At 45.0% G+C, this 27,161-nt stretch overlaps 2 protein-coding genes and 1 long non-coding RNA gene across 4 annotated transcripts in view; 1 reads left to right on the forward strand and 2 right to left on the reverse strand.

The window, feature by feature from the left end:
- Positions 1–4,694: 4,694 nt before the first annotated feature.
- On the reverse strand, positions 4,695–10,519 carry CFL2 (cofilin 2). Its single transcript, XM_075503131.1, has 4 exons — positions 10,361–10,519; positions 8,530–8,837; positions 8,353–8,429; positions 4,695–8,261 (listed from the first exon to the last, which is right to left on the reverse strand). Exons 1-4 carry the CDS (start codon positions 10,361–10,363, stop codon positions 8,149–8,151), a joined length of 501 nt encoding a protein of 166 aa, XP_075359246.1. The 5' UTR covers positions 10,364–10,519; the 3' UTR covers positions 4,695–8,148.
- A 4,847-nt stretch (positions 10,520–15,366) lies between these two features.
- Positions 15,367–25,921, forward strand: LOC142410491 (uncharacterized). The gene is made up of 2 exons (XR_012775932.1): positions 15,367–15,812; positions 17,767–25,921. It is a non-coding gene; the product is annotated as an uncharacterized LOC142410491 (long non-coding RNA).
- Positions 24,476–27,161, reverse strand: part of BAZ1A (bromodomain adjacent to zinc finger domain 1A) — a 66,994-nt gene continuing 64,308 nt past the window's right edge. For both annotated transcript variants that reach the window (XM_075503144.1, XM_075503142.1), the window contains 2 exons: positions 26,085–26,172; positions 24,476–25,500 (listed from right to left, as the gene is read on the reverse strand). In XM_075503144.1, the coding sequence (XP_075359259.1) occupies positions 25,310–25,500; positions 26,085–26,172 (279 nt within the window). In that variant the 3' untranslated portion in view covers positions 24,476–25,309. The remainder of the gene's footprint in view (positions 25,501–26,084; positions 26,173–27,161) is intronic.

Here is a 27,161-nt window from a genome sequence, read left to right on the forward strand (position 1 = left end):
TGTGATCCCATCCCTGTGGAAGGAAATAGCTCCATAAAACTGGGTCAAGCAAATAGTTTACTCTTTCCTACATTAACTGTCTATTTTATGTACATAATACCTCCTTCCTTTGATAACAACTTAATCCAGTCCATATTAGACTGAAACACAATGTAGTGTGGGGAAAGCGAGAACACCAAAACCGACTAACAAAACAGAAAGAACAGAACTTCATGGGCAACTTACAGCATAAAAAACTTGTTAGCAGAGAAAAATAGCAGCTTTAAAAAGCTACTAATCTTTTCCCCCAAATATACCCGTTGGTAATTAAAAGTTTTCATCTCATAGCACAAAAACATGTGCCTGTTCATATTAACACTGTAAAATGTGACTTACAAAAATCCTATGTTCTTGTCCGTTAACCACCAAATGTGATCCAAAGACTATTTTAAGAAGAAATTGAGAGGATCTGTATTTGCACACAACGTAAGATGCTGATGCAAAGAGAAATAACTCTTCTCATCTTCCCACAGTTTGCTATTACAGCGGAAAGACTGGTTATTAACATTTCTAAATTCTAAATTTCTAAATTTAAAATTCCATTTCTAAAAAAAAAAAAAAGAGGTAAAAGCAGGAAATTCCAGGTTCCTTAAATATCTAGACAAATAATACTTAAAGCACAAACATTAAAATATGTTATTCCATTTCCTGGATATTAATTAGCAAGCCTTTGGAAAAATCTTATCCTCACTATTTTCCAAAGCAAACAGCTGTTAAATTAAAGTAAGATTCTGAATTACTATCGGTGTTAAATATATCTTTATGTATCATTACTACTTTGTGCACAGGATAACTGCAGATAAACACAGAGCCAGATGCTTCTTGAATCTGGTGTGCACAAAGCTATTACTGGAAATATCTCGACTTCGTATTTCACTATTAGAGCAACAGCAGTCCCAGTGTTCCTGAAGATGTCTGGAGCTGCCAGTCACTCTGACTTCTGAAGTAGGGTAGCGCAGCAACATATGATTCCTGAAAGAGAAATTCTAGGGGAGGCATAGCCTCGCGATGTTACAGAGATGTTGCAGGGGCAGAGCTAGAGTGCCAGGTACTCCGACTCTCACCGCAGCTCTTTCCTGGAGTCTACCAAGACACATGCACAACTCCAGTTTGACGAGATCACGTTTTGTACCTGCTACAAGAGCCCCAATAGCTGAAAACAATTACGATGCCCGCATGTAATTCTGGTGCTGTATTTCGGCCTTATGCTGCACAGGGCTATGAGAAGCATTTTTTTCTCCCTTCTGGCAATCAGGAAAAAATAAAATTCATAGCTGAGATGGTTGGCTGTATTACCATAAGAAAAAACTATAACTGCAGCCTGTCCATTCTATTCAGAATGAAAAAGGAGGTGAAATGCTTTAGACATTGATGCCACAGTAACCTCAACATATCCCAGGACAGGAAATTTATCCAGCTACGCAAGAAAGCAAAGCAAACTGCTCTATGTGAATGCTCCAACACTTCTCCAACGCTATCATGAAGATCTATGGCAGGTGTTCAGTCAGGAGCTCACTGGAAGACCACTTGACTTTTAAGAGAGTTGTTGGCCTCCTTGCAAAACTGAGACCAGGCTATAGAAATAAAATTGATTTAAATTATTACTAATTTTGACGTGGATGACTTTTAAATGTTGTTTATGCTGTGTTGTGAGCATTATATTGGCATGCTGAACTCCAGGCAGTTAAAGTTGTAATGGAGTTGAAGTGACTGAATTAAAATAATAATGAGACCAAAGCAACTACCAGAATTATCAAAAGGTTATATATCTAAATATAGCTTGTCCTGAAGATACTTCCAACCGTTGCACCTGTCGAAGTAAAACTATAAAACTGGCTAGAATTAAAGCCAGGTGCTTTTGTCAGAACAGGTAAAAAAGTGTTTTTAAAAAGTGGTTATCACTGTGACCCTGATAGCTGTTTCGTTCAGCCTTACCAGTGAACAAGGCATTCAGCCAGCTTGTGAAGTCTTTATCTGAGAAAAAATAGGATAATTCTTTTCTGTTTCCACAAATTTTCTGGGTTGGGCTGTTGAACACGAACCTGAACAGGCTGACGTTCTCATCAGAATAACCCAACAGTCAGAGATGGCACGCAGGGCCAAACATGTTCAGTGGCCACGTAGGCTAATGCGATGCATTTGTTTCCTATGGGCATTCTACAAGATGCCTTTCTACTTTAGTCACGCAGAATAAATATTGTTTAGGAATTCTGGTTACTTGGAAGGAGAGTTCTGGGAACTGATTTTGAAGTGTGGATGCAGAGAAATAATGCAGCACTACAAAGGGAATTCACCTAAGCAGAAGAATAAAAATCTTCAGGTGACAGATTCTGCATTGGTATAGTCAACGAAGAGCTAAAATTATGCTACTGCTTCTTAAAAGAATTTATACAGGCAATGAATTCTGTGGACCAGGAAGCGTTTCATGCCTAAGTCATGCTTAAATAACAGGGCTAAGACTCTAAAATATGACCATGAATTGTATTTGTCACTTGCAGTCACCTAATTAAGAACTACACCAGATCATCCTCACTCCCAGTGTAACAGCTTAATTATTGTATTTGGTATAATAAAAACCCACACATTTTTAAAGGGTTGTTCAAATGTGGCTTAGGTGCACCACCTAGATGTTATCGCTAACCAAAAGCCCCATTATAACATGGCTTCATATTTATAGGAGTAAAACAAATTTCACCAATACAGAGCTGTATGTTCGTTCACATTTCATTGCTTAAAAGCATCGAGACAGTTGAGACTGTGGAATCAGTATGTTCAGGCAGAGCAAAAGATAACATAAGCTCAGTCTTTACAGTTGCAAGCTCATGCTGAAATTAAAAGGAAACAAATCCTGTGCTGCAACCCTTTCCCCCCCCCTCAGATGTACAGGTCTCTATGAAAAACTGCTTCTTCTAAGCCTTCCTCTGCTTCTCTGCACCTTGTTTGCTACATGCACATTCAATTTTCTGTTGAAACAGCTAAAATGGAAGAAAAGCTTAGCTCTCGCAGTAGCCTTAATAGAAGGTCACAGATGAAAGCAGTGCTGCCACTAAGAGGAAGCAGACACAAATAAGGCTCTCTAAACCAGTTCTCAAAATCCCATCTTTTTTCAAGCCAATGTATACCCTGCAGCTGTGCTCACCAGAGAGTAACTGATGCTTTTAACTTTCTGCATAATAGAAAAGCTTTTGAGGAGCATAATATTACACCATTTAGTTTTTCTAAATCAAATCCCTACAATCACAAACAAGAGAGGGGAAAAATAGATACTAAAAGGTACAAGTGGAGATTGTCTGTAAAGCTTTACAGAAGATGGTGGGCAGATGGTAGGGATTTGCAGTGACACAGCTGTTTTTAAAAATAAAGAGGTGGAAGAGGAGAAGGCATGATTACAGCTACAGACACATTCCTAAGCCTGTTCACACAAGAATAAAAATTAAGCTAACGGTGGGAAATTGAAGTTGGTATATTTTTCTATCATCTGAATTGACATGTAGAAACTTTTTAAAATAATCAGCAGCACCTTCAAGTTTCTTTTCCAATCATTAGTTTTCTAAGTAACTACAAAGTAAAGCTGACAACAGAAATATTAACCTACAATGAGATATTAAAAGGACAATATCAAAATTACTTTCAGTGCCTCCAAATAGCACACATTTTTGCCGTAAACCTTACAATATAAAAAGAAAATTCTATCATATCATCAAATAAACAACATAAATTATGTTACCAGGTTGAATTTCCTATGAAGGGCTTCATTTTTTCACTTTTGTATTTTTTTCAGATATTATTAGTAGTGGCAGCGATAAGCAATGCAAGGAATGGTAAGATGTATGGGGGCTATTGTACATCATGGGGGGTGAGGCAGAGAAATGCCCGAATTCAACAGGGTATCAAGCACTGGATATGAATATAGTAAGAGCAGAACATTTTTTAACTCAGCAGTAATTTGTATAAAGATACTTAATTTCATAAAGAGACCTTTCACTCATTTTTAATGCATATTCTCATATATGTACCCCACAGCCACAAAGAAAGTTTATGTTAGGTAAACACTAGACATTAATCTACTGATTAACATAGATTGTTAATCGACAGCATAAAAGCCTGTCTTCTCCACAGAATCCAATGAAGCTGTTTCTTGACAGCTTTGTTTACAAAAGTAACTCTCTTCCAGTTAAGCTATTCCTAGATCCAAGACATTTTACATTAACAGGAGAGAGACCACTGATACCAAAAGGATAATCTTTTGATCATTCTTCATGGAGTCACCTTTTTCACACTGCATCAGCTCACTTTCTTCCGAGTATTAAAAATGACTTGTCAGTGTAAACATACTTTTTGCTACCTTTTTAAAAAAGACACCTAATTTTCTGAACATACGAGCTGGGACCCAACACAAGAAAAAGGTTATCCAGCACCAACCCACTAAAAATTTCTTTATACCTATCTCCAGAGCCACCGGTGCTGGCTTTTGCTACAGCTGGGTATTGAACTGAATGGGCTGTAGGTGAAACCTGTTACAAAAATGCACATACTCCACCCATTTACTCCACGATCTCTCCTTTCACAGTGTCTGGGCTGCTCCCAATCCACAGACCACAGCAAAGCGATTAGCGTAGGTGCTGCCTAGCACACAAACATACTCAACATCCGAAGACATTTAAATTAATTTTATTTATACCAGGTTTTCAAAATCAGAAATATTTCAAAGAAATTCAATACTTATAGACAGGTGCTACATTGATGATCTTTCATCCATCATTAGTGCCGTGTTTTCACTCTACAATCATTAACTCGCCACCACAAACTAAGGGGAACTTACAGAAGTTTATAAAAAATAGGCAGACATGAGAATTTGGTTTATACTGGAATTGGCATAAGAGAGTAAAGCTTATTATCAAATTGTGGCAATTGCTGTATTCCATCACTCGTTCTGAGGGAATGGTACAGCAGAAGACGACTCTTCCACTTAGAGAAACACTTGGGGTTTCAACTGAACGTACTCAAAATCCATTTCATGGTCTGACTAGGAGTGATTCTTACACTCAAGTCCCTATAAATTTAAGCTTTGCATTTCTAAAATCGCCACAAGCATAAACCTCACCTACTCGCACTAGTCTTGGACCGATTTCCCTTTTCAGAGAAATCAAACCCGTATGTCTATACCTCTTCCAGAATTCACCAAATCAAACAAAACAACTGCTGGTTTTGAAGTCTTTTTTTAGAAGAAAAATGCCATTTCTGCACAAGCTACTCTCATGAAAATTTTATTTAACATTTCTTTATCAATAAAATAACTGAAGCCAAGATACCCAAAAGTCACGGAGATACACAGACGATAGTCAACTTGAGAGGATTTGCCTCCACTTCTCGATCACAATGAGGCCCTCACCATTTTGCATAATGACAGAAAACAACAGCTGACAAACCATTTTGGAACAGATGCCAGCTGTCTCTCATTTGTTTTACAATTCAAACAGTAACAGTTCTGTAGCACTTTATTGGTTTGGTTTTTTTTTTTTTTAAAAGCAAGCCATCTGAATTGGACCTCGCATCAGTCAGTCAGTCATTTCAAGAACAAACTGAAGGCAGGCTGATCCTTTTGGATCCAAAACTTGTTTTGGTAGGAATCTTACATAAATACAGTTTGTGCTTCAATTTTATATCTACTTGGACTGAGTGAATATACACCTAAGCTAATTTAAAAAAAAAAAAAAAAGTAACCTTTAATATTCAACTTAGCCACAGACATCTTTCCAGACTGTTTGCAGCAGAGACAAACAATAAAGTTAAACACAGTACTGCTTAAAAAAGTTTACTGTCTAAAATGAAATTCAAATGGTTTATTAAAATTTACCATTTTCAGTTTTGGCTTTTTCTAAAGAAACAATTTATACCTTGTGAAAATCAGTTAAAAGATCATTTCATTATACTGTACTGAACTCAAGTCAAACATAAAGCACAAAGTAGATCTTTACATTAAACTGGGCTTTGCACACAACATGAATAATCGGAAATAAAGAGACTATTTTGAGGAATAAAAAGATTTTTTTTTTTTTATCTAGACAACATGCATACCATCAGTTACTTCTCAACCTTAAAAGGTACCTGAAAGGAGAGTTTTGTAGAACAAAACCAAGACTCATTAATACACTTAGTAAGTCAGTGGTCATCATGCCTTTTTAGTTAAATTCTAGTAAAGTTTAGTCTACATAGAACAGCTAACACAATGAGGTGTGCAAGTCATAGGGATAGCCAGAAGCCTGAAACAAAGTCTTAAAGTTCTACAGGACAAGAGAGCCTAAACACAGTACCACTAGGTTATTTAAACTATTAAAAAAAAAAAAAAAAAGATTGTGATTATTATCTGCTTCCTTGTTGAAAAAGGGCTACGGACTGAACATAAAGGGCCCGTATTTAAAAGCTCCACAGTTCTACTCTACCAACTTTTTAAAAGAAGGTAATGATAAAGAGCATTCCTTCTAGCAGCGTGTACAGTTCAGCTGCGAGTGGCTGCCTAACAGTGCTCCTTTATGCATACCAGGAGAATCATGTCCAGTTTTGCCATTTGTGGATAACGATGACAAGATACAAAAGCATGTGTTTGCCATAAATAGCTCTGGCTAACGGAGGATTGCTCACACAGAGCAGATCAAATTCTCTATAAGGAGAGCATTATTTGGCTCCCAGCCAAAACATGTCCCCGATGCAAGCCTCGGTAGTGGCAAACACTTTCCAGTTCTATTTACATAGAAGCTAACAAGTAGAACAGTTCATTTAGGCTATTTCTTGTACCAAGTCCGTCTTAACTGCAACACTCAAGAAACAAAAATTATTTAACGGATTCATATTTGCATATCATCTGTCATTACACATCATCTTACGGAAAAAGCTGTAAGATTTTGTGCAAGGTTTTACTCTGACATGTAGAACTTTAAGAACATTCAGGTACGGAACACACTGCATGGTTAATTACTTCGTATTTTTACGTTTGTGACACAAGTGTTTCATGGAACTAATGGTCTCTAGCAGTGGTAGCTTCTTTAATGGTAAACTAGGATCAGGTCCTTTAATCGAATGATCAGAACAGAGCCACAAAGTATTGTAAAGCAGTGCCTAAATCATGATTAGGAATGAAAAATCTGCATTATTTAAGATGAGATTAACGATTGCTTATCTTTACAATACTTTCCACAGAAGTTAAGTTATTTGAAATATGCTTAAATTAAACATACTTAAAAACTATATTTTCCAATGAAAACAAGGCAACATTCTGTAATAAGCCACAAGTTTTATTGCAACGTGGCCAGTTTTTGATCTCAAAAAACAATGTTCCATTTAAGGCTCTTTTTAATACAGAAATTGCCACCATGACTGATGTTTTACAAAACTTTAGTGTTTCAAGACTCACATGGTAAACAGATAACTTCTACGCCTGTTCAGTAGTGTACATTCAATGGAAAACAAAAGGCATCATAACAGCTACTTCATTTATAAAGATATGCATGTAACAGGAATGAAACTGAGGTACTACAATAATCTGATGACACAGTTACAGCAACTTAATTGGCATTCCTTTGGGGGGGGGGGGCGGGTCAAACGTATTACAAAAAAGTGCTTTAAATGCATAGTGTTGTGTGCTGCCATGTCACAAAAATAGGCTTGTCAAGGCAGGTGAGGTGTATGAATGCACAAGAGCCTCATGGAACTGCAATCAAGTGCAACTGTAGGTAATACTGTATAGAGTCTACCATCCGACCAGTGGACAATACTTTCAAGGCATTCAATTAGCTTACCCTTTGCTGTCTGCTAGACTATTCACATTAACTATCACATTCATTGTACATGTTGCAAGGAATGCCTGCAACGTCAGTTTTGGCTAAGAGTATGACGTGAAAGCATTCCTTGGATCCTACATAAAACTACCAGGATTAAACAGTCTAATGGCAATCACTGGTAGACTGCTTAACAATGACATCTCCTTCAGGGGCATTAGGCAAGGGACTTATTTTTTGAGGAGGGAAGGGGACGGGGAGACTAATACTATTCCAATTGAACGAGCTGCAGAAATGGAAGCTCCTTAGATCCAGACGGCACTTGTCTGTCTTTTTATAAGGGTTTTCCTTCAAGTGAAACTACCACGTTGCCTCCCAATTTCTCTCCAAGTGTTGAACGGTCCTTAATATCATCCAAACCATTTACTTGCCACTCATGTTTAATACCTGAAAGACAGACAGGCAACAGCGTACTTGTGAGAACCTCAACATCTGAACGGCATTATAATTAATGAGCGGAACATTTTTAGGTCTGTACCTGTAAATTTCTTTTTAATGGCATCTTTAGAGCTTGCGTAGATCATCTTGCTTTTTAAAGGTGCACTTTCGGGAGCCCTTTAAAGGAAAGAAGAAAACCACAACAAAACGGTTATTCAGTCATCCAGTGTTAACTCCAGAATATTCAGTTGTAACAGCAAGCTTTGCTTTTACACACCAGAATATAAATACCAGGTCTTCTTTCTTAGATTCCTTTGTCTCATATGTGGCATCATACAAAGCGTATCGGCAATCATTCAAAGGTAGCAACTTCACAAAGGCTGTATAGGGGTCCTCCACAGTATCTCCAATGTCACCAACCAATATCTGCTTTGACTCCTCTACAATTATTTGTTTTTTGTCATCACTTAGGCAGAAGAGAACGGCTTTCTTTCTTTTTTTAATCTCTTCTGGGGTTGAAGATTTCCTTACTTTCATGTCATTAAAAACCTTTATGACTTCATCATTCACTGTTACTCCAGAAGCCTGTAAAATGAGATCAAAGGAATAATTTAAGCAGCAAAAATTAACACTAACTAGAAAAGATGACAGCCCTCAGTGCTAGATAAAGAAGTCTGCCTGCCCCTGTAAGAATAAAAATCCTATACTCAACCTGAACACACTATGAATTTAGTAATCTTTGCAGGATTGCAGCAGAAGAGATAAGGGAGGTGTAAATTCTGTACTCTCTCGTTGCAGATCTCAGCATCTTCAGCTGTGATTCTGGATAGCAGTTTTATACAACTAGGTACACAACTGTACTACTCACGCAGTTTTCCATTACCTTACCATGCATTTGGCTTATTCAGGGGGAGGAGGAGAGCGGGGGGGCCAGAAACGAACACGGGAGAGGAGTTTGCAGTTTTGGGTTGGGATGGAGGGTGGGTGTTTTGTTTGGTTTTGGGCGTTTTTTTAGCGGAACAAATGCTACAGCAGCAGCTCACATCCAGTACTGTCATGACTCTCATTTTGTTGGGTGATGTAAGGCTCTACAAGCAGCAGAAATGTTTTCTGCATTGTGTCAGCTTCAACACCGCGCTTTAAAAACTCCTGAATTCTACTTCATGCTGCTGCACGAGTATTATTTGACTGCTCTTCCTTCACACAAAAATACCAGTTACAACGTCTACAGCTCCCCATGAGGCTCGCAAGTCGTTCAAAACCCGAGCCTAAAACAGCAAGAAAACAAAACACTGACAGGGCACACGGGGAGCTCACACAAAAAGAAAATAATCTAGCAAACCCCACCGCGAGCGAGCGAGCTAAGCCCATCCGCAGCGCCCTTGCTCTCGCTCCAACAATTGCATCTGAAGAGGCGGGCGCTGCCGGAGCAGGCTCTTCGGGGAAGGCAGGTGCACGGCTCGCTGGGAGCCGCCGGCTTTGTCCCCGAGGGAGCCCGCCTGCCCCCTTTCCTGCTTTGTTCGCGGGGACGGCGTCCGCCCCCGGGGAACGGGCGTCCGGCCGCCCCGCGTCCCCCAGCCCTGCTCTCGGCCACCCTCGCTCCGGCCCCGGCGGCACCGGCGCCTCCAGACGATCGCTCCCGGCCGCCTCACTCCTCCGCCGGCCGGGGACACCCCTCGGGCCCGGCCGGGCCGCAGCAGCGGCTCCCCCGGGGGCCCCGCCGGGAGCCCCTCTCCCCGCGCCCGCCGGCCCCCCACCCCTCACACGCACAGCCGGGCGCTCGCACGCCCGGGCGATGCCGCAGGGAGCGCTGCGCCGCGCCGCCCGGCCGGCCCCACCCGCCGGCCGCCGGCCCCCGGCCCCGCCGCGGCCGCCGCGGCCCGCCCCGCCGCCCGCTCCTGCCCCGCGGCCGCTCCCACCGCCCCTTCCCCCCGCACCCGGCTAAAATTAGACTAAAATGGCCGCCAGAGGCCGCGGGCCGGGCCGCGCCGGGCCTGCTCAGCTCAGCTCAGCCCAGCCCGGCCCCGCCGGGCCGCGCTGCCCCCGTCCCCGCCGCCGCGGGCCTCCCCCGCCGCCCTCCGCGCTCGGCCGCGCCGCGCCGCCCTTACCATGGCGCCGGGTCCCGGGGCGGCGGCGGCTGCCTGCGGTGCGGGGCTGCTGCACGCAGGAGAGCGCTGCGCTGCGCTGCGCTGGGGGCGAGGCGGGCGGGGACTCAGGCCGGGCGGGGGATGAGCCGCGGCGGCCGGGGAGGGCCGGTCACATGGGCCGCGCCGCCACCACGTGCCGCCGGGCCGGGCCGGGCCGCGCCGCGCCGGGCCGCCCCCCGCGGGGCAGGGCAGGGCCGGGCCGCGCCGGGCTGGGCCTGCAGGCGGCCGGGCCCGGCCGCCCTCCCGCTGCCCGCCGGCGGGGCCCGGCCGCCCGCGCGGCGCGGTGAGGCGCCGCCGGTGCCCGCGGGTGCGGCTGGCAGCGCCCGGGCGGCCGCCTCGGCCTCGCAGCCCGCGGCGTCCCCCCCTTGGCCGGGCTCAGGCCTACCCCGGCGGGCCGCTGGCTGTTGAGGGGCGATGCAGTCCCGCAGCCGGGCGCGGATCACAAGCAGGAGGTAGTCGCGTCAGGTCGGGGCACGGTGGCGGCACGGCTCCTTCTGGAGCCAGCCACGACTGCCCGGAGAGCGGCTGCTCCCTGCCCTGCCCTGCCCCTCCTGCCCAGTGTTGCTCCCTTTGCCAAGGTGCTTTCTGCTGCTCTAAAGTCACGATTTTGGCATCGCCCCCCTGGTCACGCTTCGTGGCCAAGCGCCGTCTGTCTGCGCACACCTGACAAACCGGCATAGGGGCATTTTCTCGTTGCTGTGTGCCACCACTCCTTGTCCCCCCTGCCGCCCCCCAGCTGCGCTGCTGCTACGGCTGCCCTCGGCCTCTGCAGGGAAAGGCCCGGGGGGCCTGGCACTGAGACAGCACCTTCTGTGTTTTTGAAAGAGCTGCTCAGACGATGGGGCAGGACACAACACCTAAGGCCGGAAGAGCAGCATTAAAAGATGGGAAGATGATGTACAGGAATACACAGAAGGATAACCCTCCTGAGGGTGTTTCACTCGTCCATACTGAGCTGGACAGGGCTTCAGGCACAGGACACCAAACACGGAACATTTTATCTCTAGCCCGTCCAAACGGACAAGAGGATTGTCAGTACTGTGCGGCGCTCTGCTCCCTGAACTCGTGTCTGAAAACCAAGAGATCCTAAACATGCAGGATCTCAAACAGCCAGGCGTGTGAGCACCCAGCCTGCGTTGTGGCCGGTCAGCTGTCTCTCCCTAAAACACCTGAATTGCTAATAGTACCTTGGGGAAACCAGCAAACCAGCGTTTGTCACCGTGCATGTATGTATGCACATACATATATATATACATTCCTACTGCATTGCGTGAGGGATGTGGGATTTTTTCCCCTTCCTCCATTACTATAGACCATGATGTTGACCAGATGAGCCAGTATGTTCCAATCTCCTTTTTGAGTTACATCCTGCCCTCTCTGTATGCAAGAATTCAAGACTGAATTGCATTCGTCAATACTCAAAATTTGGCCCATCAGCCCAGAAATCACTAACCTGGACCTATATTACCCCTCAGCTCCTCACAGCCACACATTCAGGACTCCCCACCGCCACTGAGCTGAGAACGGCAACTCTATTGGACTCAAGTTTTTCCAGCTGATGGCCACTCATTTACTCTTACTGCCTGTTCAGTGCCAGCAACATGGGACCCAGGAAGGAGCACCTTTACTGCATATTTGCATTTAAAGAGTCAGCCATTACCCAGTTCACTTTTCAAATACAAGATGTGCTGCTTTTTGATCAAACAAGTAACGAGTTAGGATAGGTGAAAATTGTTATGGGAATTAATAGCACAAATCCTAACCCGGCTAACTCTCAAGACACGTTTTTATGGTTGCCTTAAACCAAAGTAAGTCCACGGGAATGTCTTGAGAGCCCCATTTCTGGGCACCTGCTGCTCCTTGCGCAGCTTCATGGACTGGGGTGGACTTAAGCGGTTTCAGATCCTCATCATCAGGATGGTTTAATGTATGACACTGCAGCATGTCATGGCATGCTGTGTGTGACACATGCCCTTCTCAGTGTCCCAAATGGAGGTCTGCGTCCTTGCAGCCATACACAATGTTGGGAAGCCACTGTGGCAAATAGCAGCATGGGGGTTCCTTTGCCTGTGTAAGCAGATGTAGCCATGCATGTGTGCAGTACATCCTCCAGTGCCAGTGACCACAGTCACTGCCGTGGGCTCAGCAGGCTTCTTCTAATGCTTGTACAATACCATGAAACTGCTGTGTGCGAGTGCCCTAATCTCGTGCCCTTGCAGTGCACCCTCAGCCACCCACGCAGGGCCTCTGCACTGCACATCCCAGGCTCATAAAACAAAAGATGGAGAAAGATTTACCAGCTCCAGAGTTGCACGTCCAGGTAGATGCTCCAGGAAAGATTTACCAGCTCCAGAGTTGCTCGGCCACGTAGATGCTCCAGGGATGACAACTCCAAAACTGTGCATGACTCACCCCCCATCTTTACTACCATGGAAACTGAATAATGAAACAGAAATGCTTGTTATTCTCTTCACCTTGCAAGGTGCATACCTGAGGCACCCAGGGCTGCTGCTGCACATCACTGACCGGCACCTGGCACTTGTCAGAGTACAGAAGAAGCAAGGGCTGAAGAAGGAGTATTTTTATGACTTTATAGAAATCTCTGAGAAAGAAATGAGTTTACCAGAATCGGAGAGCATTTCTCAGGGGTGAAAAACAGGTCACAGGTAAACAGAAAGGGCCTTCTCATTTTCAAGAAAATGAACGGTGGACTCCTGGTGACTGCGGCGATCAGAGAAAGAACTTGTGATAGAGACCTTGGAGGCCACAGAAATGGCCGGTATCCAGCCAAGAGCAATAATGACCAAGCAAATCTTATTGCTGGAGCACACTCAGACAAAGCTGGTTCCCCACCTTGGCATCTCACTGCACTCAGGAAGCATCGAGTTTCACTACCCTTGTGCCACAAGACCTGCATCCCACCAGGCACCACCGAAATAGCCCTATGATTCAGAGAGCCCAGCAGCAGCAGCGCTAAAAGCTTTGTGAATGATACCCTATGCGGAGCACATGCCTCTGAGGAAGCCCTCCAAGCCTCCCCTCACCCTCGGTGGATGGAAGAAATGACTCACTGTGAAGCAGAAGGCACTGTTTGTTTGGATTCAACTCCTGGATGCTCATTAGTGCGAAGTGATTATAGTGGACTAAGTTGCCTTATGCATTGAAGCTCTCTGAAATCATAGTCCTTTCTTTTTGTATCCTGTACATCCCCTTCGCTTCTCTGTCAACATCACTAAACTCAACGTTACCATTTCAGCCTCATTTCCCGCGGAAGCAAGGCCTCTGCTTGCCCTCCTCGGGCATCCCCTCTCTCACCTGGGCTAGTCCTTGTCCCAGTGACTTTTTAACTTGTTAGCTCATTTGAGTTGAATCTGGCAGAAGGATAGAGGTCACAAAAGTAATTAAGATCCTTAATTAAGTAATTAAGTTTCATAAAATAAATTCATTTGAGATAGAAGAAAGTGGGGCTGTATGACTCCAGTTCAACTCAGGAACTTGTTGGTTTCTGCTAGGAGACATCAGATCTCTTACGGTGTAGCTGGATTACCTTCAGGAAGAAGACTGCAAAGGGAAGGCAGAGGCACTTGCGTAGGTGTACCCGGAAATAACAGAAAGTCTTGATACTGCTCAGTTAAAAATATTGATCAGCCAAGAGAGAGAAATCCATAGGAAACTGCATTTGATGAGATCTGTTGCTCAGGGCACTTCCTTTCCCCCTTTGCTCTCTTGCGTACCTCTGGAAAACGTCCAGTTTCCCTCCAACAATTCTGGATTTTCAGTGGGAGTGCAAAGAATGCCGGATAAAGTCTAACTGCTTGTAATGTAAGAGAGTATTAGAGAAAACCCCAGTGAAAGGCAAACACCGAGCTTTTATGTCTTTCACTTACACTGCGGATACGTTTCTTTTAAACAATTATACGGTGAGTATATCTGGCTGTACGTGGTGGCTCCTAGCACGATTTGGCTGCGGGTTAGCAAGACCTGCGGTGTCTGCCGTGTGCGCTATGCCCGAGAGCCCGCAGCGAGGGCCGGGGGGCAGCGAAGGCCGGGGGGCAGCGAAGGCCGGGGGGCAGCGAGGGCCAGGGCGCAGCGAGGGCCGGGGTGCGCGGCTGTTGCGGAGCGCGGGTCGCCGGCAAGCCGGCCGCCGGGCCCGGAGGCTGGATTTCCCCCTGCGGGAAGCTCCAGCTCCGCCTTCCTTGGCAGGGTCGCTTCTGCCGGTTTAAGCGGCCTCGTCCCCCGCTGCGGTCCCAAAATCCCGCCGGGGCTCCGAGCTCTGTCAGCTCCCTGGTGGCTCGGGCGGGGGCGCGGACGGGCGAGGCGCCGGGCCGTGCCGTGCCTGCGGCCTCTGCCCGCCGCCGGGCCGGCAGCGAGCCGGGCCCCTTGCGTCACCCCCGCGGCCGCCCCTGCCAGGACGCGCCTCCGGCTGAGTCACGGTCCGGGCTGCCGCCGCGCTCGGCAGCCCCAGCGCGGCCCCGGGGTGCTGCCCGCCGGCCAGCCGCCTTCCCCAGCCGCCGCCCGGGGCTGCGGGAGCCCTCCCCTGCCACCCTGTCGCTGCAGCGAGGAGAGCCGGCTCTGAGCGGAGGGGGAGGCTGCCTCGAGCTGCGGCGCCGGCGTGAGTGCCGGGAGACTCCGGGGGGCTCGAGCAGCCCCTGTCCCGGCCGAGCGGAGCCGCTTTGCTGACCGTGCGGCGGTGTGGCCGAAGAAGAGCCCCGGGTTTGTTTGTTTCGTTGCGGGTTTTCCCCCTGGAAAGCCCTTCAGCCGTCCGCCTGCCCGGGCCGGGCTCCCCGCAGGCCGGCTGGCGGCGGGCGGGAGCAGCGGCAGCCCCGGCCCGGCCCGGCCCGGCGCGGGTGCCGGCGGAGCGGCAGGCAGCTGCCGTGCGGGGCCGGGCAGGGCGGACTGCTCCCCCCTCTCCCGGCGCCGCGCTGGGGGGGACCTGCCGGTGAGTCGTAACGCCGGGCGGCCGCGGGCCTGCCGTTGGCCAGCGGACAGTGAAAGGGAGATGAATTAAAATGTTACGTCTGGTAGTGACATCATGCCAGGGATGGTATTTAAACGTAACAAAAAAGGAAGTGAAAATTCCTCCTATGAGAGAGATGTGGAAACTAAGGGCAGAAAAATGGCTAAACGGAACCAAAAAATTCCCCTAAAGTCTGAAATACAGGGAAAATTCGGTCAGCCTTATTAATGAAACCGGAAGATAAAAATGACTTTTAAGTAATTAGCACATATGCAACATTCACAAAGGTTTGCACATCTATAGCACTAGAAAAAGTAACTACTATTTACCCTGCTGGCCTTCATAAATTCCTGTATGCCTTCCAAAATGCATTTTCCCCAGGAGCAGTTGCTTCCCAAGTCTCTCTTCTCACTGCCTCTTGTTCACAGCTGAGATAAATTTACAGCATAACCTCAGGTAAGGAAGGATTCATAAGCTCAGCCACTGACTATATCAATTACTCGATTTATTCACTTCTTTTTTTCCCCAGACAACTTTCACTTCCATGGTAAAGACAGGTTTTTTTTTTTCACTTGTAGCATTTTTATTCCAAGGTCTCAAAGCTCTTTATTAGACTTATTAATGAAGTATCCCTGCCTGATGAGTTTTGTCTATCCTGTTCGATGGGTTGCCCGGGGTCACCCAGGAAGGCTGTGGCAAGCCGAGGCGCAGGGCAGGGAGGCTTGGATCCCTGTCCCTGCTTTAAACCCCAGACCACCCCTCCTCTTAGGGAAGGAAATGTAGGTCAGGCAGAACAATTATTTTCGTGAAGCCTCTGTTTCAAGCAAACAGCAAAGTCAGACTTTCCTTCTTGATAAGCATCCTCTGACAACACTAGGTTCGAGGAGTTTGATGTTGGCTGTTATCTCCAACTACCGATGTGTCAGAGAGACGCACGTGTCTGTACGTACAGTGAAGCAGAACCCTGGCTATATAGCAGACGTGGATGCAATATGGTAAATCCTGTCGAAAGAGAGGAAATGTAAAAAGCAGCAGCGTTTTCTGGGAGCATGGTAGCTGCTGTGCATCACAGAATAATGCTTATTACAGTGAAACGGCAAGAAGGGAGCCAAAGTGACCTGTAGAAAACCACGCGTATATAGCTGACCTATACGCTGGGTAAGTGGATTAGGGGAAGAGCTGCCAGAGTGCTTTGGAAGAATAGGCTGTAACACTAAACAAGATACAGATTTTATTATGTAATTATTATAATAAAATGAAAGTCCAGAAATGTTCTTCAAGCAGCCAAAAAGCAATGGCGTAATTTGCTAGACGTATCGATCAGCTGGAAAAACCTCTTCTGGATAATCCATTCCCTTTGTGTTCCTGTTTCATATATGTTACTTTTTTCTATAAAATGAGCTAATGGCAGAGTCCCCTAAAAGTGAAAATCTCTCACGCTAAAAGCATGCCGGCTGCGAAACCGGTGTGAAGACAAACCAAAACATTTTCTGGTACTGCCAGCTTGTTTTCAGCTGAAGTACACCGCTTTTAGTTTGAAATACATTATTCTTGCTGTCTGTGTCTGCAGCAGAGGAGCTGCTGCACAGAGGAGGGTAACGCAGGGGAAGTCACGCCTGGAAGCTCCTATTTAAGCGCCTTTCCCTCAGCCCACGGCATCCACTCACAGCTGCAGACGAATCCAACAGCCTCATACTCCCTCCCGGCACTATTCAAGGACACGCATACGAGTAACACAGCGGAGATGCCATTAATAGTTTTGCTGGTTTCTGTCAGGAATTTCTAGTGGAGCTATAAAACTGGGATGCCTAAGGTTAGCGGGGATGTTAATCAACGCGATGGTCCCAGGAGGTGCTTCTTCAATAGCAATTTCACCCCTCGCTAACCTCTTCAAGTTTATGGCAAAAATTCCCTGCCTTTGCCACCAGAAGAAAGTTGTCTGTTACTACAGTGGGTGTTCAGCACTGCCGTACGCCTCGCTCGAGCCATGTCTCTTACTGCTGCAATGTCCTTTTGCTATGCATGGGCCTCAGCACCACTCGGCAATTTTTGCTCTTTCTCCCATGTCTTAGAAATTGAGTGATAGTCCTTATGCTGGCAGTCTCCAAGTTTCTCCCTCCAAGCTTAGGAAGTCAAACTCTGCTGCCTCTTACACTAGGATTTCAATAGACTTGCCGCAGCACAGAAACAGAATTGTTTCTTTTTAAAATCAGAATGGAGATAAAAATGCGGTCTGTTTTCTTACTCTGTGCTGTGGCTCAACAGTTGGTTCTTAGCTTGCTCGCAGTATGTAGAATTTAGTACATAAATATAATAAAACTTACACAAAGAAGGAGTAAGGACAACAGTAGTGTCACCAAAATAAAGTCCACATCTACAGCTTTCCTAACAGTGGTTTCATCTTTTTTAGGTTTCTGAAAACTTGTTCGGCCACAGAGCAGTGACTCCTCTCAGCGGAGGAGCAGGACAGCTGGAAGGGGTAATTCCTCGAACGGCTTCAGCCTGGTTCGAAGGAGGATGACTGCCAAAAGTTAGGATGCAGTCAGACATCTCAGCAGATGACACAATTTAAACTGATGCATCTCCAGGAAAAGGTGGCAATAATTTCAGAAAGCTCTTTCCCTTCTGGATAGGTGCATGCAGACCTTCAAGACGCTGGGGCTGGCTGGCACGTAAGGAATATAATGATTCAACTTTGTTACGCTCTTCTTTACAGAAGAGCCCCCCAAAAGTGGGCCCCCTGAGACAGCCGGGGTTCCTGGTGGGGCAAGGAATCCGTTTCCCTGTGGCTCGACAAGTGCAAAGCAGCACTGTACACAGATTGCACACAGATTTCGGGCACTGATCCCAAGTCTTGCAGCCTTGGCCTGATTCCGCTACTAACCTTCATCGCTCCGTGCTTCCCCTCCTACCGGGGTTATGTCATCGCGTTGGAATAAGGTCCTTGGAAAATGGACTGTTTCTAATCATGATCAGCACTTCAATGACATTGTAGGTCTGATTTAAGGAGATGTCTTTGCAATACAGAAAATAGTCACCAGGAGAGGATCAAATCCTGTCCAGGAGATGGAGGAAGCCATCACAAAAGTGCCAAGACAGAGGAGATTAATTCACATGGCCTGTTTAGATTGGGAGTCGCAAAGGCCAGACAAAAAGGAGGACAGACGCTTTTGGTTCTGAAGTTTTAATACTATTAAAATCGCTCCAGACAGACCTAGGACTCAGTTTGTAGCATTGCACCTGAATGGAAGGAAATTCTGTTTGATGAAGGTTGAACCCAAGGACTGGTTCTAAGAAACCTCTTAGAAGCAAAGATGGACAACTATGGAAACAAAAGATGCACAGACTAAACCTACTCAAGCATTGTGGAGCCCCCTCACAAAGTATCTTCTTAAAAAGTTGATCTTGCCTTTTAAAACCGCTAAGTTTTTCTTTTTCAGATAGCAATCTAAAAATAGAACATTAGCTAAGCCTAACATGCTAAATACATGAGTTGAGATCACTTGCTGGTGGTTGAGGACGGGCTTTAGGATGACTGGGGCACAGGAATATTTATAACCGTTGCTGGACTGCGGGACCTGTTGGTCAGCGCGAAAGCGTCCTGCGGTGACGGCAGCGCGCTCGAGTGGTGCCAGGGCTGCAGAGCCCAGCATGTGACTCCGGTGGTGGGATCTGCCCAGGAATGCTCGCGACAGGCAGCTATGAAGCCCTGATCCCGCAGGCAAATCCCCACGCTGCCCAGAATCGAATGCAGAACTGCCATCCAAAACGCAAATGTTTCAGCATCCTGGCTCACGTTTCTGCCATTTCAAACGCATGATTCACAGCAGCCAAGCCGCAGCGCAACCCGTCTCTTCAAAGTCGTTCACTCTCCAAACTAATTTCATCTGTAAGGCGCTTGGAGAAGAAAAATAACGTAGATTATTATATAAGTTCTTATAGGACTGTTAATCTAGGAAATAGCTATATCAAGCCTAAATAAATCGGTAAACTAAGAATAGCAAATCGACAAAACTCAGCTTGGACTGTGTGTTACCCTAGCAGAGCAGGAGTATCCTCTACGAGACAGCCTTGTTACAAGGGACGTTATAGTGCAAGCGTGCCGTTTTCAGTTCCTCCACGTGGCACTGTTAAATCAGGCTGTACACAGCGCCAGAATAACTCTGGGCTGCGACACGATGCTAGCGCAGTGGCACTCCGTCACTAGAATAAAGACCCTTTCTTTTGTGGTTCTCTGAAACAAATCTAAGAAAGGAAAGGTGAACGACTAGAGAAGAATAAGTGAAAGCTGATCTTCTGTGGGCAGCGGCCAGCGCTTTGGAGAGTATGCTGTCATGTAACATCCTTGTAGGAAACTTGGCCCAATCAAACATTTCTATCATCAAAAGCGAGTGACCTGAACAGCTGGATATACTCTGCGAGCAGCGCGGAGGGCGCAGGCCGGCGCTTGCTGCCTTCCCCCCTTCTGGCAAAGGGTGAAGGACTCTCACATGGGGCCGAGCACCTCCCGCCCCGGCCAGCCTCCGGCCGTACCCAGAGCCTCTCGCAAGGCAACGGCTGATATGCTCCCGTGTTCGGAGGCCCAGAAAAAAGGTTTTTTTCCTTCTTCTTTCACACCTAAAAAATTTTAAAGATGGAGTTGCACCTGAAAAAAATGAATTTAAAATTAGTTTCAGCAATTTTCCAGAAAAGAAGCACTACAAACCCAGGAAATTGATATATTAAGGTAGAGAAACAAACCCAAAGCCAGCCTCAGTGCACTTTTTGGAAAACATATGCAGCCTGTGGCCTTCTGCCACTGAAACCATTTCAGGTGTAGTTCCTATTGATGTTCAAGCATTTTAGTGCACTGCAAATATTAAAAAGCATTGGTTTGGAAAAGTATCTGTTTGCCAGAATGCATCTGTGGGTGCATGGCTGAGGGTGGAGTGTTTCACTAACAGCAGAACAGATTTGTTTGATTACTTAAAAAGTAAAACCAAGTTTAAACGCAGACCCAGCCGCACATTGTCGCTGAAGCTCAGAGCGGTGGATGCTGCTGGGAGCGGGGCAGGCAGGAGGAAGCTGGGCTTTGCTCCCAGCACCACTCCTGCTCCGAGTAAATCACAGTTTTACCAGCACCTTCCCAGGTACTGGAGATGTACCTTTTCAGGACATAAAAGTACAACGTTCATGAATGCTAACCTTTATTTTAATAGTCGGTGGCTTACAGCAGTTAAAAATACAAAACTTTGCACAAGTATATACACATACATCCACTAATACACAGACATGTTTTAGGGATGGTGCTACTTCAGCATCCCAGTTAGGAAACAGATGGGAAACAAGGTGATGGCTTTACTTACCAGTTTTTAATGTTTGTGTTTTGCAGCACAGTCATTTTACCTTTTGCATTTTACTTAATCCAAACATCTTCAAACCTGAGTGCCCCAAAATGGGAAACTTTCTTATCAGTGGTAACTGGAGATTCTCCAAGAGGGGTTGTATACAGGCCCGATACTGACATATATACAACCGGGCACTTAAAGGCAAAGTTTTAATAGAGCACTGTTTAAGGAAGCACCAAATTAAGGGAAATAGGTTGCTGATGAAGGGTGGGAGGAAGATGACATCAGTTGGTCCGATGGCAGCAGGCTGAGAAATCTCAGACAGAATACCCTCTCACAACAAGCTGGGTAAAGCACAAGGAGTGCCTCTGCAGAACCAGACCAAGAAGTCACCATCGTGAAGATCAAGGTGGCAGTTTAGCAGTGCAGGGGAGAGATCTGGAGTTACAGCAACCGAGCCGAATGCCGCACATTTCCTGCAGTCATCTGGATGCTGGCAATTTTTTTTAGAGTGAGAAGGCTCTTGCAGAGTAGAAATAGTGCTTGGTAGCCTCAGGAAGTGTTAGCTGGAATTGTTGCAATCAGTTATGATAATGATCCACACTAGAGGCAACGTGATCAGTGTTAGATATTATTTATTGGAATACAAACAGATAGAAGGTACAGGGTTGTTGCAGGGTAAGGGTTAATTCAGTGGTTACATCAATAATTCAAAAATCATAAAGCACACAAGTAATCTCCTAAATCCTAAAGTACTAGATTACCACTCCAGCAGCAACATGATGTTGGGCAGGACGCTGGTGTGGTCTGGCGTCCCCAGGGATCTGCTCCATGCCCACGTCCATCGCAGAATCTGCACTTCTGGAGAATGATAGTTTCAGAGATAGCTGGCTGGGGGGGCAGATGGCAGCCAGTCACTGCATCAGGTTGGGCTGTTCAGGGTCCAGCAATTTCTGCCTCCCTATAATTATACCTGCAAGTTCAGGCTGGTTTTCGGCTGCTTTTTGCTGGTTTCTAATGCCTGTATTTACTAAGAGTATGCTAACATCTTCTTCCTTTACTATTAATACTAACATTTATGTGCTCTCTCCTATGATACTTAAAACTTCACCCTGCACGCAAGCGCCACCAGCCCAAACCCTTCACAATGAAGAGTGCTGTCCCGCATTTGTCACGCCGTCTGCCAGACCAAAGCAGCTCAAGCTTTCCAGCATAGTTAAAGGTTTCCAGAAGTTAAACTTCCAGCCGGTGAATCTGACACTGGATATGCCAGTCAAGGGGATCACCTGCCTCCTAATACAGGTGAAGGGACCTGGCACAACAGCTTTGCTACATCGGTGCCACTAGCTGTCACCTCAGCGTGAACAGCCAGTATCAGCTTGACTGCAACCACCACACAAGGCTACATCCAGCATTTGAACAGACCTTCTCCTTCTGACCTTGTCCTGCTTGGATAGGAAGGGGAGCTTCCAGTAACAGCAGCCATTGTAGGGATTTGTCTTCTGAATCTTTGACAGTCTGTGGTGGCCAGGAGCTGAGCAAGTTGTCTTTGAGGAAACGCTGAGATTTCCTGGAAGAGAGAGTCCTTTGGGTTGGAGCCCAATTCCTCCAAAAGAACTGGTCCCACAGTTACAAAAGACTTCTGTACAAAAAGCATCGGGAGAAATTGCCTGGGGTGGTTACTCGGTAGTTCCTAGCCCTGACCTGAATGAAAGGGGCAGAATTTGCACTGCAGGAAAAACAGCTGGTATAGCAGTGTCTGGATACCTGCCAGGGCAGCTAAGATATACTGGAGCTACCAAGAAGGGAAAGACTTTCACTGTTGGATCCCGTCAAAATGCTGCTTGGAGGACAGATGCTGGACTTGGAGCTCGAGGAAGCCTGCTGCCTGTTTTCCTGAACAGTCTGGTACAGCCTGATTAGTCAGGGCCTCTGAATCCGAGATGAAGCCGTTGACCTTATCCATTTCTGCACCTTTGTGAAACTTTGGCTTGGAGCCCCCTGCAGATATTGCACATCCCTTACCCTGGTGGTAACAGCACATGGGACAGCTGATCACGGTAAGACACAGATTTGTTTTGGGGGAAAGGTGGACAAGGAACACGAATATCTCAGATCCTAAGACAAGGAGGGAAATATGAAGCAATTCCCTTTTTTCCAAAGGGGTATTCATGGGGGAAATAAACAGCCATGAAAAGACATCTTGACGTAACTCAGAAAAAGCATCGCTGAGGTTTGAAAAAGCTACAATCAAAGTACCAACTCAGGCAGTCTACTGCCAGGAATAGAGGGCTTGGTTCATGCTCTGTGAGCACCACGAAAGCCAAGGACAGCCACATCGGCACTGCACATGCAGCATACATGAATACATTAAGCACAGCTGCTCAAAGGAGAAGTGGGCACGTTTCTGTATTTCACCTTCAGCATATTTAACTGAGGCCTTAGGCTTGCAAACTTAATGACAAATGGATAACTCGTAGCACAAGCATACGAACACCACCATCACAAGCAGAGATTTGGGTTAAACTGTTCCCGCCTGCTCTACCCAAACTCAAAATTATAGTTGTGTTGCTGAGGGGAAGCTATTGAAGGAAATAACCTTGGAGAAAGAGCAATAGGAATGAACAGCTGGGAGTAGGCTGGGGACAGTAACAATTTAAATTGCATCTGCCACAGATGGACTTGTTCAGCTCACTGTGCCCCCCCCACGTATTCACATTTAAGTCAATGGGGACTATTCATGTGAACAAGAACTTGGTACAACTGTTTGTGCAACCTGCTAGTCAGGATGTTCACATCCTCTTGGGGCTAGACAGATGCAGGGATATCAAGTACAACCTACACCCTGCAAGGAAGCCTTCTGCTGCTGACATTCCTTATGGTATTTAGCATTCTTTGTGGTGGGAACAAGAAATGCATCTTTGATCTTGACAGGAGAGAGATGTCAGCTCTGAACAAGGAAAAGCTTGCACAGAAGCACTGAAGTATTAACAGACATAGCTAAACAATATCCCCCACTGTTCTCATTCTTAGACTTTAAAAAAACAAAACAAAACAAAACACACCCCCAAAAAACTAACACTTCAAACTGATCAGTCTCCTGTCCATTGCCATCCATTCCCTAGGCTCAAGGGAATGCCCATTCTTGCCACCTCTAGGGCAAGGTAAGCACTACAGCAGCAAAGAAAACCCACAACTAGAGAGCAAGTAATTGTTGAGGCCTGTAGCATATACAGGTCTTAATGCTACAACATAAGCTAGCACAAACACAGAGAAAAGTTGCTGCAGCAGCAACTCACATTTCAGTTTTTCCTACCCTCTTCACTTCTACCCCCAAACTTCTGCTCCACACTGTTTTCTCAGAGTACAGCATACCTCCAGGTGGGCAAAACTGGTTTTAAAAGGGGTTTACAGCTATTGACTCAAACTGAGTTTAATAAATTTAAAGTAATAAATACTGAAAGTAAAACTACCAAGGATAGAAGGATAGTTTAAAGAAGCTGCTGGTCAGCTAAACAAAGCTATGAGGTTTTACGCTGTTAGAATAAAGATCCTAGTTAAAGAATCGCACAATTTATACACATGCTTCTTACGTTACTCCTTACATACTGATGAACATTTGCATCACTCAGAGAACAGGTATCACACTGGCTGCAGCTGCCAAAAATGCTGGTTGAGGTACTCGCATTGAAACCAAGTTCTGCTGTGTTCTCTCCAGCAACTTGTCCCAGTAAATTAGTGGGGAAGATGGTGTAGCAGTATAACTCAAAAGGAAATGCCAGAAGCTCAAAATACTTCGAAAAATGTGTCATTTTATTTGTACACTTCCAAAGTTGTACGTAGAAACTTATAGTACAGTCCTGTAAATTTACTCATTGCTAGAAGAACTGCCAGGGACAGGGGAAGGTATTTATTGATTGATCATCAAGTTAGAGGGGAATAAACAAACAAAAAAAAACCCCACCAGACTGGAAAAAAAATTTAAAAAGTTATGGAACTCTTTTTTGTTGTTTTTAATCCCCAAGTACAAATTTTATAAATACAAAACAAATTCACAAATTACTTTGAATGCTAAATAAATATCTACTTAATAAACTCAGACTGAATACCTCCAGCCAGCACTGGTACAGTACTTAAAAGATATGCAATTGTACTCATTCATGTGTAGTGTTGAGAAGATATGCTCAAACAAGTTTTAAACATACACACAGTTTCTTCAACTGTGCTACAGCAGAAGATTTTATCTGAGTTGATAAAGCCCTCAATACCACAGCTCCTACAAAATCTAGAGGATGAAACAAGGTCATTTGGTGCAGGAAAAAACAATGTACTTCTGGAAGATATTTGGACACATGAATGTATTAAAAATGTACAAAACCTCTGTAAACCAGTACTGTATCCAGTACATCTATCAAAATTATTAGACACTGAATAAAACTGTAGCAAAGGTAATCTTTCCTACGTTCTCCTGAGTGCTTAATATTACATTGAGAATATAGTGCAGGCCACACTTCAAGGTGGTTAAACAGTTGTTATTGCTTTATACAGGTATGACGACTGCGTGATTTAACATTTCATTTTAATGAACATAACAGATTCCCTCAAAAATCCTTTGGAAGGCAGAGGTTAGATTCGTGACTTCTTTGCCGCGGGAGCGGCGTGGTCCACATTACCAGATGTAATTGGAAGTCCAAGCTTTTGAGCCTGAATGTGGAAGAAAGCTTGAAGTCTAGTTCCAGCTTTTGCTTCACTTGTGTTACGAGGGTTGTATTCAAAGCAGTTCGAAAACATCAGCTCAATGTCTTCAATGAATTCCGCTAGTAAATAAAAAGTAAATAAATTAATTTAACATGTCTCAAGTCATCAGAGAGCAGTATGATAAAGCAGTATGACCACTGAATTAGTACAGTGATCCTACAGCGAGTTGCAACACAAAAGTGTCTTTACATATGTGTCAAGTTTCTATCATTATATTAGGGAAGTACCATGTAAACATTCTTAAATTGCTCTGATTATCAATAAAGGAAATAAGTCTCAAGCAGTAACAACAGTACCTTTTCTAAATATTTCATCAGTGTCACTCACTGACATCAAAGGCTTGAGAAGTTACCAGCAGTTTCTCAGCTGCTCATTTCTTATCTATCTGTACATCATTTACTACCAAAATACAAGAACTATGTTCAACAAATCTTATTTAAAAAATATTAGTAAATGCTTTTTTAAAAAAAACAAAAGAAAACAAACAAACCAACCAAAAAAAATCCACAAGAAACACCACCAAACCCCAAACCAAGCACAATTTCAGCTTTCTAATCCTCTGACACAGCTCTATTTTAGGACAAGAATTTATTTTAAAGAGAGAGAACAGGGTCCATTACCTCTTTCAATAAATAATACTTACATGCTAACTTATATTCACATTTATTCACTTTTTCACGGATAATATTTAAGGCAATAGGTTTTTTGATGATATCATAGTAGTCTGGTACCTTTAAAAAAAAAAGTTTCATAGATAAACAAGTGGAAGCTTAAAGTTCTACCTCTGTAAAAAAATTAAGCAAATCATGCATTAGCAGAAAGCATTTTGGTTTTGTTTTTAAATAAACAGAGCAGTCCCAAGCAACCACCTCCATTTCCTGAACTGAATATTAGTTTTCAGGTATTGCTTTTCCATGGTTTATATCATTAAAGTAGCAGACCACAACAAACATTAGCCAGCAATTCAATGAATAAATCTAATCCTAAATACCATGTGAACAACTGTAAGAAAATTGCATGAGCAGATAAGCATTATGGCGTTCCAGCTATTCCCATCTGTCAAGCGCAAACATTATGTCCAAGAATTTAAAACTTTTCATTTTCCTGTAACATACTACAATATTAAAAGCTCCTTAATAATGAGGAATGGCCATTTTTACTCCACTACCATTCACCATCTTGCAGTCCTGCAAGAGAAATGAAATCCTGAGATTCCATTTAGTTGTGTTGAAGAGAAGGTAGTGAACATTTCTGTAGCAAGTAGGACACAGCATGCAAGTACCAGAGATAAACAGCCACTCAGAACAGTGTTCATGTGATAAAAGTGAGGGGAGGAAAAGGATTGCTTAACCCTCAAGGGCACTGATCATTTTGATCACAGATTTTGAATTCCAGGTAGGCACCAAGCTTAGGGTCATTCTGTCTCACTCACAAAGTGGGGCGGGGGGGGGCAAAAGAAAAAGATATCTGATCCAAATTTGACCTTTTTTTACAAGAAAAGATACATGATGGTGCATGTGGGTATGTTTTAAAACCAAGTTCTTGGTTATGGCCTGTAACTTTACTATATCAAGTGCAACCTGCAAATGAACCTAGAGAAAGCATTAGTAGAGAAATAGAATTAGACTGACACATTTTTCATTCCTGTCCATTTAGGAGTGCTGTTTACATAAGTACTAAAAAGAAAGGTGATTTTCTTTCTAGCTTATGTGCACTGATC

The sequence above is a fragment of the Mycteria americana genome, chromosome 5 (genome assembly GCF_035582795.1).
Source record: "Mycteria americana isolate JAX WOST 10 ecotype Jacksonville Zoo and Gardens chromosome 5, USCA_MyAme_1.0, whole genome shotgun sequence".
In the NCBI taxonomy this organism is placed as follows: domain Eukaryota; kingdom Metazoa; phylum Chordata; class Aves; order Ciconiiformes; family Ciconiidae; genus Mycteria; species Mycteria americana.

What these genes read in the sequence shown, in the direction of transcription:
- CFL2 (XM_075503131.1), bottom strand. An exon ending in GACCTGGTATTTATATTCTG is followed by an intron (nt 8,430 to 8,529) that starts GTGTGTAAAAGC and finishes TTTCCTTTAAAG; the next exon opens with GGCTCCCGAAAGTGCACCTT. An exon ending in CATTAAAAAGAAATTTACAG is followed by an intron (nt 8,262 to 8,352) that starts GTACAGACCTAA and finishes TCTGTCTTTCAG; the next exon opens with GTATTAAACATGAGTGGCAA.